We start from the raw sequence: 17,688 nt of genomic DNA, 5'->3' as shown, positions 1-17,688 counted from the left end.
GAGCACAAGAAGTTCACGTGGGGATGCGCCACAGGCGATGCACAGCAAAACCCTAAGCAGAGCAAGGTGCAGCAAGTGCGGGAATCCCTTTTCCCTTCCCTTCGGAAACGCAGTCCTTTCTTCTTCCTTCTCCCCTGTCACCTCATTCCCATTTTTGGCGATATCAAAACCCAATGGAGCTTCCCATAGATAAACGACTCCAAACTAGGTCACGTATGCGAGAAAGAAACCCCACTTAAATCCATAGCCAAGTGATTGCCTCACGCACTCGCACTTTCTAATAACTAGAAGTGTGAGATTAGAGGAAACAGAGAGGCCGCAGGCCCACGCGGGCCCAAAGAAGGAAAAACCTTAGCGGGTGCATTTGCGGTCAGTTGGAATTCGGAACCGATGTTATCGCCTCGGTTGCCATGGGTTCGATCAGAAGGGCCGAAGCCTGGTTCATCAAGATCGCTTGCACCGTTTCCGTTCGCTTCAACTCGCTGGACCCCTTCTTGGGCTATTTCAGTAAGCACCTAACCCCGTCGCTCGTTTACGAGGTCGTCAATAAGCTAAACGTTCCCGTTTTCGGCTTCAAGTTCGTTGAATTCACTAGACACAGCTTGCACATGAATCACTCTTATTTCACTTACAATTTGCTCTTGAGGTCGCTCTGTGGGTCCAATCTTCACGGCGCCGCCAAATCGGTCTACGATTGGATGAGGTGTGACGGCCTGGTTCCTGATAATTGGTTGTTAGGGTTTTTGGTTTCCTCGTATGCTCTTGTTGGCAGCTTCCATGTTTCCAAGGAATTGCTCGCGGATGTTCAGTGCAACAATGTTGGAGTCAATGCTGTTGTGTATAATGACTTGTTCAACATTTTGATTAGGCAGAATAAGGTAGTTGATGCGGTTGTTCTGTTTAGGGAGCTTATCAGGTTGCAGTATCGTCCCGTGACCTACACCGTCAATATTTTACTGCGAGGGTTGTGCAAGGTTGGGGAAGTCAACGAGGCTTTTAAGCTTCTTGAGGATTTCAGGAGTTTTGGTTGTTCGCCGGATGTGTATTCGTACAATACTCTCATTCACGGTTTGTGTCGGATTGGTGAGGTTGATAGAGCTAGAAGTTTGCTAAGGGAAGTTTGTTTGAGTAGGGAGTTTGTCCCTGATGTTGTTACTTACACGACGATAATATCGGGTTATTGCAAGTTGAGTAATATGCAGGAGGGGGCTTTGCTTTTTGATGAGATGATTAGATCTGGAACTGCACCTAATACTTTTACGTTTAATGCTTTAATTGATGGCTTTGGTAAGTTAGGTGACACGGCTTATGCGCTAGCCATGTATGAGAAGATGGTTGTTCATGGTTGTGAGCCAGATGTTGCAACCTTCACTTCTCTAATTAGTGGGTATTTTAGAGTTGGGCAGGTGCACCAAGCAATGGAAATGTGGCATAAAATGAAGGACAAAAATATTGGTGCAAGTTTGTATACATTCTCTGTTCTTGTCAGTGGTCTTTGCAATAGTAACAGACTACGTGAAGCTCGTGACATTTTGAGACTTTTGAGTGAGAGCGGCATTGTTTCACAACCATTTATCTATAATCCTGTTATTGATGGATATTGCAAATCCGGCAATGTTGATGAGGCTAATAAAATTGTGGCAGAAATGGAGATGAATAGATGCAAGCCTGATAAGTTGACGTATACCATTCTTATTATTGGGCATTGCATGAAAGGGAGAATGTTTGAAGCAGTAGGTGTCTTTGAAAAGATGTTGGCTGTTGGCTGTGCCCCGGATGAAGTCACTGTAAATAATTTAAGATTGTTTCTTTTGAAGGCTGGAATGCCTGGTGAAGCTGCCGGCGTGAAGGAAATTCTTGGTAAGAGGCTGACTTTGGGTACTTCATCATTGAAGAAATCCTACCTTGAAAGCGCAAATACAGATATCCCTGTTGCTGTTTATTGAAGTGCTATTCTTCCACCATTATATGCCTTGAGCACTGGGTGCACATGTTTCCGGCTCGTGGATCAAAGGAATGCTGCTATTGTCAGGCAGAATTTCTTTCTTTCTGGAGATTAACAGTATTTACATTCATCGCCATGCCCTCCAAGTTTGGGCTGATTATTTTTGATCCCAAAGTTAGGTATACTCTAGTTAACTTTGTTGAGTTGATTTTTCATTTTTCATGGTCCCATAGCCGGTCTCAAGCCTGGGTGCCAAAGGAGGAGGGACTGTGTCAGGACATAGGACATTGTCAGCCAACATAAAACTTGTCAAAATCCCAAACATGGATTTTTCATTTTTCCTCTATATTTGAAAATTTGTTCCTTACATGAAATAGGTTTTATTTAGTCTGTTTTTCGGAAAATGTAGTGCTAGTAAATTGATTTTCTTGTCCATATGAAAGTGCATTTACTTAAGAGTATACTGAATTCCTTTTTAAAGAAAATGAATAAAATGAAATATGAAGTTCTCATTTTGGTAAATTTTATGGTAAAATAAAATTATGGTGTATGAAGATAGGAGAATATTATTGAGGATTTACTGAGAGAACACATTTCGAAAGGGATCTTAAGGAAATTCTTATTTTCTTAGCTCAATAGATAATAAGTGGTTGTATCATAAAATTCTTTAACATCATTGTCATCCATGATTGTGTAGAAAGATTCAGATCAAAATGCTTGGAACCCTCTTTAACCACAGGTCAATTGCAGAAAACCTCCTGTGGATTGCAACAACACAACTCCTTGATCTCTAGTAAACTGTGTATTGACTCCATACAGGTGGTTTTCTGCACATGCATTAGCGGTTAAATTCAGTAATTCATTCTACTATGCAAGATTTGGTAAGTTCTGGAACTTGAGTTGCTGAGTTTTTGAACCATGTGGGAATTTTTGGCAACATATAGTTGGTACAGTTTTACATTTGACAAGATATTATCACGGGGCTTCTCAACCAGGCGCTTTTATTGGGATGTCACAATTGGTACAAAGTGGCTTGGTGAGTACAAGGTGATTTTTCGTTTGCCTCATTTTGGTTCATTTTGTTGTTGACAAAACCTAATACATAGAAAATAGGTAAATCTAAAGATCAACAACTTACTACCATTAAGGTTATATTTGAATTTCTTTGTTTTTTGGGATTAGTATGGGCATTTTTATAACATTTGGTCGTTTTGGTGCTATCTTATCTGGGAGAAATTAAATGAAGAATGAATTCTGAATTTTGATGCAGGCTTATGTTCTAGGATAACTATCAATCGATGAAAATGATTTGCTCACAAAATTAGACTTGTATTTGATTAACTGAGGTAATTTATCTTTGGATTATACATGAATTCACTACTTCCATGTTTTCTATTTTAGATAGATGAGGAGAGTCAAGCTACCTATTCTTCTACCTTTATTTCCCCACTATATTTACTTAAATCACTTTTCAATCTTCTTTCTCATGAAAACTAAATTAGATTGTCTAATGTGAAGAAGAGGACGAGCAGCCACAGATGAAAATGATGTTGGATCTGTTGATCATCTTGAGACAGTTAATCTATAAGATATCAAACTAATTAAATACGTTGAAGTAAAAAATATTTTGTAACTAAATTTTGCTAATTATACAAGTATGGTTACTAAAATACACATCATTTACATTTGTAATGCTTAGAAGACTGACTATCCCGAGGTATTGGAACCTAGGTGTAGCTCTTATTATGCGAGTTAAGCTTACTTAATTGAGTAGTAAGCATTGGATTGATGTATTTGTCAAGACTTTTTGATGCACTCCTTTTGGAAGTTAATTCAATTGGGCCATGGTTCGGAGTAATTTAAAGAATACCTCAATCCTTGAGACCAATCTTGCATTATTTCAGTTAAGAATAAAACAATGGTACTAAATATGTTTTTATATTGGTCATTGATTATGTAAGAAATTCATTTCACTCTCTCCTAGCTTTTTATTATTTTTATTTTTTTTTTAGATTTCTCTTGTAAACTATTGGATAATCTTTCTACCGAATTAGAATCATTTCTTCATGAACATTTTGATTAATGAGGATGAAGTACAAGAAATTCTACTGTTATGATCATGAATATAGTAATGAAAATATCTAAATCAATAATCAATGATGCTGATAAGGTCCAAAATTAGTCATTGGGTACAAAAGAGCAGTTAAATCAACCTCGCCAGCTACTGGTAGAAGCAGTGGATAATACATCAAGAGATTAGTGATTCTATATGTATTAGTGGATATTAGTTTTGATGTGAGAAATAGTTTTTTTTTTTCTTTTCATTTTAGTATATCTCTTATTTAGTGTGTGATGTGTCTGTGTTAAGTATGAAATGTATAAAACTCCAATTAAGGGTAGCGAATGGTCTAAAGCTATTAGTTAATTTTGCATAAAAATATGAACTAAATCATTTAAATTTAATTTGCTTAGACAACATTGTGTACAAAGATGATAGGAATTTTTGTTAATTAACTTAACTAAAATGATATTGTTTAATATTATTTTAACTAAATAATAATTTTACCATAACACATTATCCAATTCAGTTCAGATTTTTTGTTGTTGATTGAGATGAATTGATTGATCAAGAGTATTAAATTGGGTGAACTCATTGTGATCGTTAATTTTAACTCTTGATTGTATTATATTTTAAAAAAATGTTTCAAACTTAAATTAATTCTTTTTATGATTTAATCCAACTAACTAGTGAATTATAAAAAAGAAACCTATAATTTTTAATAAAATAAAAATATTTTCCCAATTCAAATAACTATTACTCTTGAGATTTTTGTTACATGGTGCATATTTACATATTGTGTTGCAACAATACATTACGGTTCATTTAGATGGAAGTAGCAAAGAGTCAATCTAGAAGTCCTTGATGATAATATTATTATAATTTCAATATATCTTTTCAATATTATTGTATGACCATTTGCAGTATAATTAATTTGGATATTTCAGTTTTTTTAAAATAAAAATATGTTTGCAAAATAAGTTGTGTTTGGAATAATAGTTGAAATCTGCAAATTTTTTTTTTTGAGAAATAAGATCTTTTCACTCATAAGAAATTTTTTATTTATAATTATTTTTCAATTATTTTTTCCTTTCAATTACACAGGAAAATAATCCATGGAAACTTGCACTACATTTGCTTGGACTGAAATACGGAGGGTAATAGAAGGAACTGAAATGGAAAGATAAAAATTAACAAACATTTCAGTCGTTTTTATTTTTTATTTTTTATTTATTTATTTTTAATTTTTATTAACGGATTGAGAAATGATAAAATTTTGCAGCCGGATTTGGTCCTATCCTATTCCTAAGCGTGAAATGAAAAAAAAATAATCACAATATTAATGTGTTGATCACGCACTTAAGAATTTAATCACATATTACATGTTTTGTTCATTAATACAATAAGTTTTTTTAGGGTAAAATAGTATTTTTAACATTATCTGTTATTTCATTTCTTCCTTAATTACATTAATCCAAATAATATATCTTTTATTTTTATTTCTTTTCTACATTTGTCATTTCTATTTCTTTTATTTATTTTTCCATCTGTTTCATTCCCCCAGAGCATTCATGCTAAATGCTAATCTACACCTAGAGTGTAAATGAGAAAAATAAAATAAAAATACAACATATGATATGATGTGACATAACCTATAAACCACTGATTTTTAATTTATTTTTGATGCTGATACTTAAAAAAAAATATAAAAATATTTTCGGATACTTTTGAAAGCTTCTCTGATACTTCATTGATATGGGTTGAATTTCAAGCCTTTATAAAATTATGGAAATTCAATGCAACTACATGAGACATAAACATTCATAATATATCATTGTTCCTTAATGAACTAAAAATGAAAACGGTCTTTTTATAAACTATTTCAAGAAAGAAATGAAATTGATATGTATTATTCTTAATTGTAAATAATAGAAAATGATTATGTGGACAATGATTTATAATATTTTTTTGTTTTACCATTTTAGTAATATACGATATATATTCTTAATTTGAATTTACAAAATTGTAATTATGTTTTATGATTTTTTTTATCAAAATTACGGCCATATATTTATTATGTTTTATTAATATTAATACATCTCAATTTACTTAAAAAGTATAATATTGGATAGAATAAATATAATTGTATTACATTTTATTTACAAAAGGATTATGGTATAGGATAAAACCAAATGAAGAAGAACAGAACAAAAGTCTAATTATTTGTTATTCAATAGTTTATGAGATAACATTTTGTGTCAAATACAAAAGTACATTACTAATATAGAGTTGTAGCAATACTATCACGACTCTTATCTATTGTTGTCCAACACTATCATCATTATTGTCTACTATTATGGTTGTCGATCACTACAACCGTTGGAACCCACGATTACCTTATTCTTATAATTGTTGTTATTGTCACCACCACCAATATTATTATTATTATCATAATTATTGCAATCATCATCATCATTATGATAATAATTCATTATAATACTCTCTCCATTTTTTTGGTTTGACATTTAATGTTTATGCACAAGAATTAAGAAAATGATTGATATTTTAGTTTTTTCAAAATATTTACTACTTTTTTTTTGTTATACCCTTTAGGTGGTTGGAGAAAAAATATGTATATTGAAAATGAATAAACACATTGTTCAGTAAACACACATTAATTATCAAGAATAAAAATGAAAAGAAAACATTGATTTTAGAAAAATGTTAATGAAAAAATACCAAAAAAATAGTGTCAAAATGACTATAAGAAAAGCGAAGGGAGAATTAATATTAAAAAATATTATATTAACCATTACCCATCTAATAATATATAAAACAAAATGTTTAATAACTTAACATTTAAGCATTTGTCCTATGGTGAACTTGATGCAATTTTTTTAAATAATCAATATCGTCATCAAATACGTTAAATTTATTATAGCAAATAATATGCAGTGTTGACTAGGGATGACAATAGAGTTCTGTGGGGACAAATAGTAAGGTATCTTATCCGTCCCGTTTACTCACCCCATACTTGTGTAGGTATCCGTTAAATGTGTATTTATGAATTTTATAAATATTCACAGGTATTTATGGATACTTATGATTTTTTTTTTTAAGTTAAAAAAATACTACAAATATTTTTAAGCTTATATTTAATATTAAGTATATTGAAATATTAAATACAAATAATTGATATTAATTTTTGAATTTGCAATTAATAATAATTTTAAAAAAATATTAAACATAATATAAAAATATAAGATAAAAATATAAATATTTAAATAATATTATTTAACGAGTAACTAGTATGGATACTACCATATGTGTGACCCCATTTATAAACGGATATTTATTTAAATTACCTATTATTATTTGTAATAAATTTTATCCACAATTATCGACGAATACAGATAATTTTGCCATCCTAATATTCAATCCTCAGCACACATTACATGTTAAAGACAAGTGTGAATAGAATCAATAGATGGTTCATTCTATTTTTGTTGTTGGCATATGACGCTAAACCGCGCTTAGATATGAGAGTGCAGATATGTTTGAAGAAGGAAGTAAATATTTCAAGTTACGACAAGAGTACTTATCGAAGAATTCTTAGTGAGCTTGAACAACTTTATACAGTTTATATTCAGGTTGGGACCGAAGAAAAAACTCAGAAGCTGCACAAAACAGGACAAGATGAGATGAGGCCCACCAATCCACCGTGCACGGTCCCGGAAAATACAAATCCAAAAAAGCCATAAGGCAGTGTAAAAACTTTCCAAGCGTTAAAATTTTCAGAATTTTACACTTTTTATGCATTAATAAACTAAGTAAACAAATATTTTCCTCAAAGAAAAACTATGATACTGTATGCATAAAATTTAGGTTCAGAAAATTGATCAACTCTACAAAATTCATCAATCTAAAAAGTATAAAGCTAGTTATTTTTGTTGGGATTCTCCCAAAACATGGTCTTCTTGCTTAATTTGTTGGGAAAGTTCTTCATATAAGCGAGCTGTGGTATCAGTGAACTTCTCCATGGCAACAAAGATATGCTTCAAACCTGATTGTAGGTTAGTAGTATCAACAATATCAGCATGATGCACAGCATCCCCTCGTAACAGGGCATCAGATTCCTCTCTGCCAACTTGAACCATTTTTCTCTCTCGAGCCCTCACCACTTTGTGCATCTTTTGCTCTTCCCTCTCCAACATTTTCACCTTTCTCTCCAATTCTTTGTCCGGTGTTAGCTTTTGTTGAAGGTCTAAAATATGCTTTTCCAAGAGCTCATTCACTCTCAGCATAAACCCATTTACGGCTTCAGTGACATTCCTATCTGAGAGATTATCCACTGCTTTTGACCATTTGTTACAGATCACAAACACTGGTGGTGCACCAATCTTGCTAGGTGAGAAGGGAGTTGAATCATCGGGTACTTCTTCAGGTTCATATAATAGACATCTTACTAACCAACCATTCAAGGCTTTCACAAGGGACTTCTGGGCGTGAATCCAATCTAAGAAGCTCAAATTCCATTTCTGTACCTCAGATTTCAGTCTTAGTGTTGCATCAATATGAACATTGCCAAGCTTTTTGTTTAACGATGAGGCGTCTAAAGTTTTGGCTTCAACAATTTGCTGATATTGGCGTTTGTAACATTCTTGCATATCCTTCCACATTCCGAGAAACCTTTTCATGCATGGATAATGATTAGCTAGTGGACCGGGGAAAGGGAGAATAATGGGAAAAAAATAAAAATCTTAGATGCATCACTGTTCAATACAACTTTCAAATAAACTTATATAAATATATAAACTTGAAAATAAAGAAGTCACTAAGGAGGGTCCCCCAATTAGTTAATTTATAAACTTGAAAATACAGATGTCACTCATAAGGTCTTAATTTTTTCACTTAGAAATTAGAATGTTCTTTATTTTAATTCATTATCTAATTATCTGGTTCAAGTCCCTATCGCAATTCACTGAAGTTAGATACAGAACACGATATGCTTCTAATGCTATAGTCATTAGGGTGTCATCGTTTTCTTGTTCATAATAATTAGTCCTACGGCTATAAATATCAGCTTCAAAGGTTGTTGACATAGTATTAGATTATAAACACTGTAAGCTACAGACTGAAAAACAAATAACGACCATCAAGAGTAAAACTACTAATACTTAAGCTATCCATTTTTTAACCCTTTCATGAAAGGTGAATCAAAGAAACGCAATATTATTATAGAGGTTCAAACAATTAATCATGCATTTAGTTACAAGAAACTTAGTGATGACTTACGTGAGAATAAATCTGTTGATCTGCGGCCATAACTCCTCTTCCCTCAACTTACTAATCGTAATTGATATCTTGTCAACTACTTGGATAGACATTTTCATTTTTGTAGCTAAAATCCTAATGAACGTTTGAACAGAATCAATTTTCTGTGCATCGGCATCCTTTTGTTTCATACATCTCAACTGCTTACACTTCTTCTGATGAAGCATGCGCAGTTTCTCCTCAGCCTGAAATGAAAAAAAAAAAAAAAAAAACCGACAATCAATGATCTACAAGCCGTACAAAACATGCATAAGCTCTTGTCAACACTTTCTCTAGTCAATGTAAGACTATCTTTTTTACAATACACCATGTCTCCTTGGATACTATCATACTTGATACATGAATAATAAGATACGTGACTCAACAACGTATTTAGATAAGTTCTAACTTCATTTAAAATTAATTTTATCTTATAAAACTGAGTTGTAAGACGATCAGTGTCTACTTAAAGTGGAACTTGAAATTTTTTGAATATTATTTATTTGTTTATTTTGCTAAAGTTCAAAAGACAAGATAAAAATTCGTAGGTACAAACTTAAGAGGAAGCAAAGTGAAAAAGAGAAATAGAGGTTTATACCTTGACTTCATGATAGAGCTTTTTCTCCCACATACACAGCTTCTTGAGAGTAGAACAGAGATTAGCGTAACTGAGATCCTTGTCACTACTAATTCCTTCATACCCAGATCCCATTCTCCCCACACGAGGACTTGACGAAGGAGTAAACACATGCATCATCTTGCACGAAACTGATCCCAAAAACCTCATACTTGATTAGTTTCACCAACCACACAAAAAACAAAACTTTCGCAAATTAAAAAACACATGCATCATTATCATCATCATCATCATCATGCATATTACATCACATACCCGGATTGAGGTCAATTTTTCTATGGTAACGGAGTTTCCCAACATCCAGCATCTCCAAAATCGCGTTCCCAGAATCCGACGCTCTCTCAAACAAAATCTGAATCTCTTTCACCGCCTCAGAGAATCCTTTCGCAGAGTCACTGCATTGCGCTTTCACCACTTCCTCTTTCTCCGAAACCACCTTCTTATCCTTCTTATTCTTCGCTCCTCCATTTTCCGCCGTCGATTTAGACACGTCACCCTTCTGAACCTTTCCCCTTTCCTTCTCCGCCACGTCAGCGTCGCCGGTAGCCACGTACGGCACGTGGTATCTCTCGTACGGCTCGAAGAAGTTCAGGAAATCCCACGCCGAGCCGCTCGGCGGCGGCGGCGGCGAAGGCGGCCTCAAACCGGAGTAGCCGCCGGAGCGCGGCGGAGAAAAAGCGTCCTCGTAACGGAACAACTTGAAGTGTTCTTTTTGGGCGTCTTCGGGTTCGGAATCGGAATGCAGACAAAGGTGCGCGTCGGAGTCGGAACTTAGGGAGGAAGGAGAAGGAGGTGGTGGAGATTTGGTTTTTGTTTCCTTAATTGGGACACTAACATCATCGGAATGATCGAAATGTTGGAAGAAAGAGAGGAAAGAGGGGCCTAGTGTTCTGAGGGAGTCCATGTGTGCCACGTGTGCGTCGGCGAGGGCGTAGCTTTGGCGAAGCGCTTCGTCGACGAATTTGCAACGGTCACGGCAGAGCGCGACTGCCGGTAGCCGGTCGAGTTTGGAGGTGTTGCAGCCCATGGTTGGGAGGAGTGACCGGCTGCGAACCAAATGAAAAGAGAGTGATTACTGATTAGTGAGTGAGGTTTCAAATGCGTGGTTTGATTTGGTTATAGTGAAATTGTTGATTGGTGTGCAACTTGCGTGCTATTGGTCTATTTCATTACGGTGTTTATTGTGTGAGGACTGGACCGATAAGCGTAACTGTGATAATAAAGTGGCGGGTAGCGCATGTAACGTCTCTTTGGTGTCATTTTTTGAGTTTTTTTTTTGCACGGATGCTCCTAAATTCACTGTTTATGGCGTGTGTGGGGGTAAGAACCTTAAACAACACAGTGAACGCCGTTACATATGTGTTCAAATTCACCCGATATTTGCTGGAAAAAAATTTAAAAGACAACATATCTTTTTGGGTAAATCGTTACAAGGTGCAACTTGTCCTACATGCTGTTTTTTTCTTTTTCTTTTATTCTTTTTTCAAAACTTACCCCTGTGCCTTTTCTTTATGACATTTTATAAAAAATTGTAATTATTATGTTAACAATATATATATATATATATATATATATATTTTATTATATAAAAATAAAAAAGATTATAAAGATGGTTCATGCTTCTAATTACTTCAATTCTTACCCACTCAACCACTAGACTAACCCTAACGGTATGTTAACAAAATATATAAACCAACAAAAGATTGATTTAAATATATAAATTGTGTTATGAGTAGTAAATTATATCATAAATTCTATAAATTAAAAAAAGTTACATTTATTGGTGTAACTAATGTTGTGATTGATAAAAAAAATGTTGGAAAGAATATTCTTTAATATAATCAAATCAACGAAATTAATAAATACTCCTATCAATACTATGATAAAAAAAAATTAAGATCTAAATACTTTTCAAATCAATTATAGCTGTATTGGGTTAAGAATTTTATAAAAAAAAATTATCATAAAAAATATTGTTATATTCAATAAAATAATCTTCAATATAATTTTTTTTAGTATTCAATTGAAGTAATCAAATTTTTTCTGTTAAAATTTAATGGTTTTCATTTTAAAAAAGTATTATGATATTAAAAAAGATATACAAACTTCAATGGATTATATTATAAGATGAATTTTACAAGATTTTTTTCGTAAAATTTATATATAATATACTCATTTAACAATCATATCCCATCAAAATCTTTCAGATTTTAGTTTTTTCTCATAATTTTATTTTTATAATATTCAATTAAGATATTTTTTATATATATAAATTTTGTAGTATTCAATAAAGACAATTATATATTTTTTAAAAAAATATTAGAATCAAGTGGTATTCATTTGAAACTTTTTTACTTAAAAAAAAGTCTTATGATATTAAAAGTATACAAACTTTAATAGATTATATTGTAATATGATTTTTATCCAATAATTTTACAAAAGTCTTGAATATTTTGTAACATTCTTTTTTTTTCCCAGTTTGTTTTCTCTTTCATTTTTCATGTGTTTTTCATTCTCACTATTTTTCTTCCCTCTCACTCTCTTACTACTTTTTGTCTCTCTTTCTCTTTTATCTCTCACACCTATATTCTTTTTCTTCTCTTTATTTTGTCTCTTATTATTATCAAGATTTTTCTAAATTTTCATATGATTTTGTTGATCATGGTAATAACTCTAATGTGAAAATTAATTGTTCAATCTTCCTCATGCATCCTTAAGAAACATGATCAAGAGGATTTTTGTTATTTTAAAATTACTCTTAACAATTTAAGTCAATATTTCCATTTTATTTAAGGCATGAATATAAATCTATTAAAATTTATATTAAATTTTTTATTATAAAAACTTTTTAAAAAAATTCTAAAATTTATTAATTTTTATAAAATCTTTTAAAATTCGCGTGACTTTTTCATTCTAAAATATATACTAAAACCATTAAATTAAAAACATGAAATACTAAATTATAGAAATACTTAGAGCATGTTTAATAAAAACTTATAAACACTTTTCATAGTTTGTCTACTTAAAAAAAATACTTTTTATTTTTCATACAATAACTCTCAAAAATGTTTTTAATCCAAACAAGTTAGGTTTATGTAGTAAATTTTTTGGACGATTCTCAGTTAATAAATTATCAACATGATGTCCTCATGTCCTGTCCAATAATATTAAGATTGTCTTTTCATTCTAGCACTTATGGAGAACCAACAGAAAATAAAGTCTTTAAAATTTTAATTCAATGAACGTTGTCTAAAATCTAGGCCTCATGTCATTATAAATTTATGATGGCGTTTGATTTTCAATCATTGACTTTAGGAAAACTGTGGCAACGATTCGTTGCTGTTGAAACCAGAGTAGTAGTACTCCGTTAACACAAGTTTCAACTTAACCATTAATACTAATGATTATATTCACCAAAGGTGACGGCAATGAATTTCTTAACTTTTTGATCGATCATCAGGAAGACGAATGAAAAAATCCAAATGTTATCATTTCACTCCATTAAGTTCAAAGTGAACTATTATGACGCCTTAGGGAATTTTTAAGGGTTGGTATCGATGCAATATGATGAAGATGATTAAGGTGAGAGGATATATGAAAATGGGAGCAAAACTATTATATTTAGAAAAAGTTTCCAATGCACGCCCTTTGCCCTTGATGGGAAATTAAATTTGTCTTTACATGAAAAGAAAGTTTTGGGTGGAATTCCAACTCCGTTGAGTGTGGTAGGCATGTGTGTGTCTTCTCTTTAAGTGTCTTCTAGTTCCATCTTTTTTCATAGTGCCCTTGTTCTTTTCTGAACGGAATATACAGAACAACAATGTTCTTCATATATGGTACCATAGTACCATATCCTAATCCTACGTAAAGTCTTGAGTAAAAACTATAAAATACGTAAACATGACCAGAAGCATATGTTATAAATATAAATAGCCTCGAATACCAATCCAAAATACCTCATCCGACAGAAACATGGCAAAAGTCTGCTACTAAATGCAATGATAAATACGTAACATACGTATGATAAAAGGCAGAGAATTCGGAAATTGTAATTTGTTTAGAGCGACATGTTGCTTTTTTGGTGGGTCGTTGTCAGAAGATAAAGTCGTTTGAGTTCTATTTTTCATCTCCTATGGTCCTGGTGGGGATGAGTCGTTTTTACAGACAACCATAACTTTATACCATGTTGTCATAATTTACTTTCAAATAAAATCTGCCCATAAATCTGTCCATGCTTTTTTTAGTAAAACAAATTTGTCCATAGTTTACGACTATTATGTGGAGCGATTATATTCTAATGTGTTTCATCTTTTTAGTTTTTAATGTGTCCCCTCTGCCAAATTAAGCAATTTTAAACAAAGTGATACTCTTTTTGTTGTATTTATGGGTGAAACGCATAACGGATGGCGTGTTAGTGACAAAATACGGGTTTACAGCTCCTTTTTTTTTTATCAATGCTTTTTTTAAATAAAAAAAAGCACTTTTATTTTTCATGCGTTCGTCTAAATTTTTTTTTAAATAAGTAATTCTTTTTACTTTTTAAATTAGCAATTCTTGTTTACTTTTTAAAGATTTTTTTTAAATAACTTGTTTAAAAATATTTTTTAAAAAAATTTAAACAACCAGATCCTATATTTTTACATTGATCATATATATAAATATATAAATATATATATATAGAGAGAGAGAGAGAGAAAGGCAAGAAATGAGAGGGAGAGTAAAAATGAAAAAGTGAAAAAAACTTGAACTCTTTAGTGTGTGAGACATGAAAGAAAGCAAAAAAATATAAAAATATGAATTTCACACATTAAGAGTATGTTTGGAAAAATATTTCAAGAGCTTAAAAACTTATTTGACTAGCTTATATATTTATTTGATCGAAATAAAATTATTTGGTATAAGAGTTTATATAAATTTATTATTTTAGGAGATGATAATTTTTTTTATAAAATATTTAAAATAATTTATTTTCGTAAATTATTTTGTTTATCATATTATTCTCTCACTTTTATTATAATAACAATTTTATGATATTTTATATTTATTAAATAATTTTATTAAATATTTTTTAATTCAATCAATTAATTTATAAGTTTTTAACTTTACAACTTTTAAATAATAACTTATAAGTTTTCCTCTATTTTAATAATATATATATATATATATATATATATATATATATTAAATAATCAAATTTTCATTTTTCTAAAAAATATTTTCACTATTTCTTTTCTTTTTCCATACATACCTTAAGTAGAAGGTTGTTAACTGTTGCCGCAGATGATTAGAAATTTAGATTTTTTTTATGACGAATCTGAATTCAAAGTTTAAAAAAGTAGTCGTATAATCAAATTTTTTTTATATAAAAAATACTATCCCAGACTTATTCCAAAATTGAAAACTAATTTAGGTATTCAAATATATTTGGTATATAAATTTTATTGCTATATCTTTCTTAAGTAAAATTCAAAACAAAATAATGTAATTAAATATATACTAATTATCAATTCAGATTTTTTATAAGGAAATCTGAATTTAAAATTTAAAAGAAAAAGTCATAAAATTAAAATTTTTAAAACATTACCCCCTAGAATTTTCCCAAAATTTAAAACTAATTAACTCATTCAAATATATTTAGAATGAATTTTATCCTTATAAATTTCTTAATTTTAGCACAAAATTTAAAACCAATATTAATGCAATTAAATATACATTAATTATGAATTCAGATATTTTTCTATAACGATTTCTGAACAAATAAAAAACCATCAAATTTCTAAAAATATTATAATATATTATATGATGAGTTTGTATGATAAGTATCATACAACGTGAGTGCAAAACGATCTTCATATTTTAATAAGAGGAAACATCAAACCATGGATCTTTGGATGATTTTTTTTATGACAATTAGGTTTTTAAATCATAATTTTGTTATGTAAGTTAATTCTTCTATTATACTCAATTATTAGTTTTATTAATTTTTTTTTCAATATTTAGTAGTTAAGTATCAAGTTAACACTTATTTTTTCCTTGTTTGTTGTTCTTTTCTTAATTATTTAATATGGATCATAATATAAGATTTTGGTATATTGTAATCAATAATAGACATGTTGTCATGCTTAAATTTTCCAACCATGGATGTTCTAGTTAAAATGAAAAGTGATTGGATTTCATAAAAATTTATGTAGTTGAATTTTTTTTGTTTTAATCATCCTTAATTTTTTTCGTCAGTTTTAACTAAAAATTTAATATTATAAATCCTAAATTATTGAATTTGAGATATAATAAAATGAATAATCATTCTGAAAGATCTCAATCGATTGAAATTGAATATTTATGCTATATTTAATGAATCGTAAAACTCTTCTAATAAAAATGGAAAAAATTTTAGAGGTAACAATCTTTGATGTTATTGTAGAATTACATAATAGTAATGAGTGAAAAGAAATAAGTCATTTAAAATTTACTTTAATTATTTTTAAATTAAATTAAAAATTAAACTTATTTTGTCACGTGTTTAAATCTACTTAATTTATAATTATTACATGTTGTCTAAAAAAGAGAATACATGTCGACAATTCACTGTTGATTGATTATGAGATTAATAGAGTTGATAACTAATTATAATTAATGGAAGATTTAACTTTTATAATAGAGTTTAAATTTATAAACTCAATTGTCACACAAAATATTTCAAAAATTTATTCACAACGTCCGCTATATTTCAAAAAGCAAATCGAATGCTTACACATTTTTATTTTAATTACAAAATTGATTGGGGATTCTTGCTATATTTTATGAAATTCGATAGCCTTGTCCAAAAATATATTATAAAAAATGTTGAATATATATCTTTTAAATGCCCGAGATCAAATGTATGTATATTTAAAAGGGAATGTCAAGAACATTGGTTAATACTATCTATATGCGAAAATTGATGTTTTATATATATATATAAAACATCAATTTTCATAGGAAAAACAAAATGTGTTTAATCAAATAAGCCATCCTTTTTTTTTGTCAATATGAAAACATGTATTGGGAAAAACCCAAATCCCACATCGACTAGAGATTATAAAATTGAATAGTATATAAGTGGAAAGTAACCCTCACCTTACAAGCCGGTTTTGTAGGGTTGAGTTAGGCTTAATATATCATTCTAAAGATTAGACAATTGAATAGTATATAAGTGGAAAGCAACCCTCACCAGTCTCACATTGATTAAAGATTAGACAATTAAATAGTATATAAGTGGAAAACAACCCTTACCTTACAAGCCGGTTAAATTAGGCTTAATCTACTATTCTAACGACATGTGAGGTGTATATATCAAATTTGATATGTCTGATAAAATACGTGTAACATGCATACAAAATTGGATAATTAATTAAATAAAGAGGGCAAAAGAAATGTAACCGAGTTAATACATCCCATACATGCTTTTAATTGAAATTGTTGATAATGCCTCGCATCAAATTGGTTGGCAAGTGTTATCATTTTTTTTTCTTGAACTTTGTCATCACCTTTAACAATCGTAAGAAAAAGTTTGTAGGAACTCATAATATCGCTTTTAGTCGTTGCGTGTTTGGTTTATATTTTTTAACGATATTTTTTCTTCTCTTTTCACGTTTATATATGAATTTACGTGATTTTTTCTTGACTCCAATGCAAACACACGCTCAATATCTTAATTTAAGTTCGTGTGAAAAAAAAACAAGGGTGACGAAAAGA

General features: G+C 30.5%; 1 protein-coding gene across 1 annotated transcript; it reads right to left on the bottom strand.

The window, feature by feature from the left end:
• Positions 1–7,620: 7,620 nt before the first annotated feature.
• LOC109802763 (girdin (DUF630 and DUF632)) lies at positions 7,621–11,164 on the bottom strand. Its single transcript, XM_083073923.1, has 4 exons — positions 10,210–11,164; positions 9,916–10,085; positions 9,300–9,523; positions 7,621–8,693 (listed from the first exon to the last, which is right to left on the bottom strand). Exons 1-4 carry the CDS (start codon positions 10,979–10,981, stop codon positions 7,946–7,948), a joined length of 1,914 nt encoding a protein of 637 aa, XP_082930049.1. The 5' UTR covers positions 10,982–11,164; the 3' UTR covers positions 7,621–7,945.
• Positions 11,165–17,688: the final 6,524 nt, after the last annotated feature.

This window comes from Cajanus cajan, chromosome 4 (genome assembly GCF_000230855.2).
Source record: "Cajanus cajan strain Asha chromosome 4, NIPB_CcT2T_4, whole genome shotgun sequence".
In the NCBI taxonomy this organism is placed as follows: Eukaryota; Viridiplantae; Streptophyta; class Magnoliopsida; order Fabales; family Fabaceae; genus Cajanus; species Cajanus cajan.
This window is presented reverse-complemented; position numbering and strand designations above follow the sequence as displayed.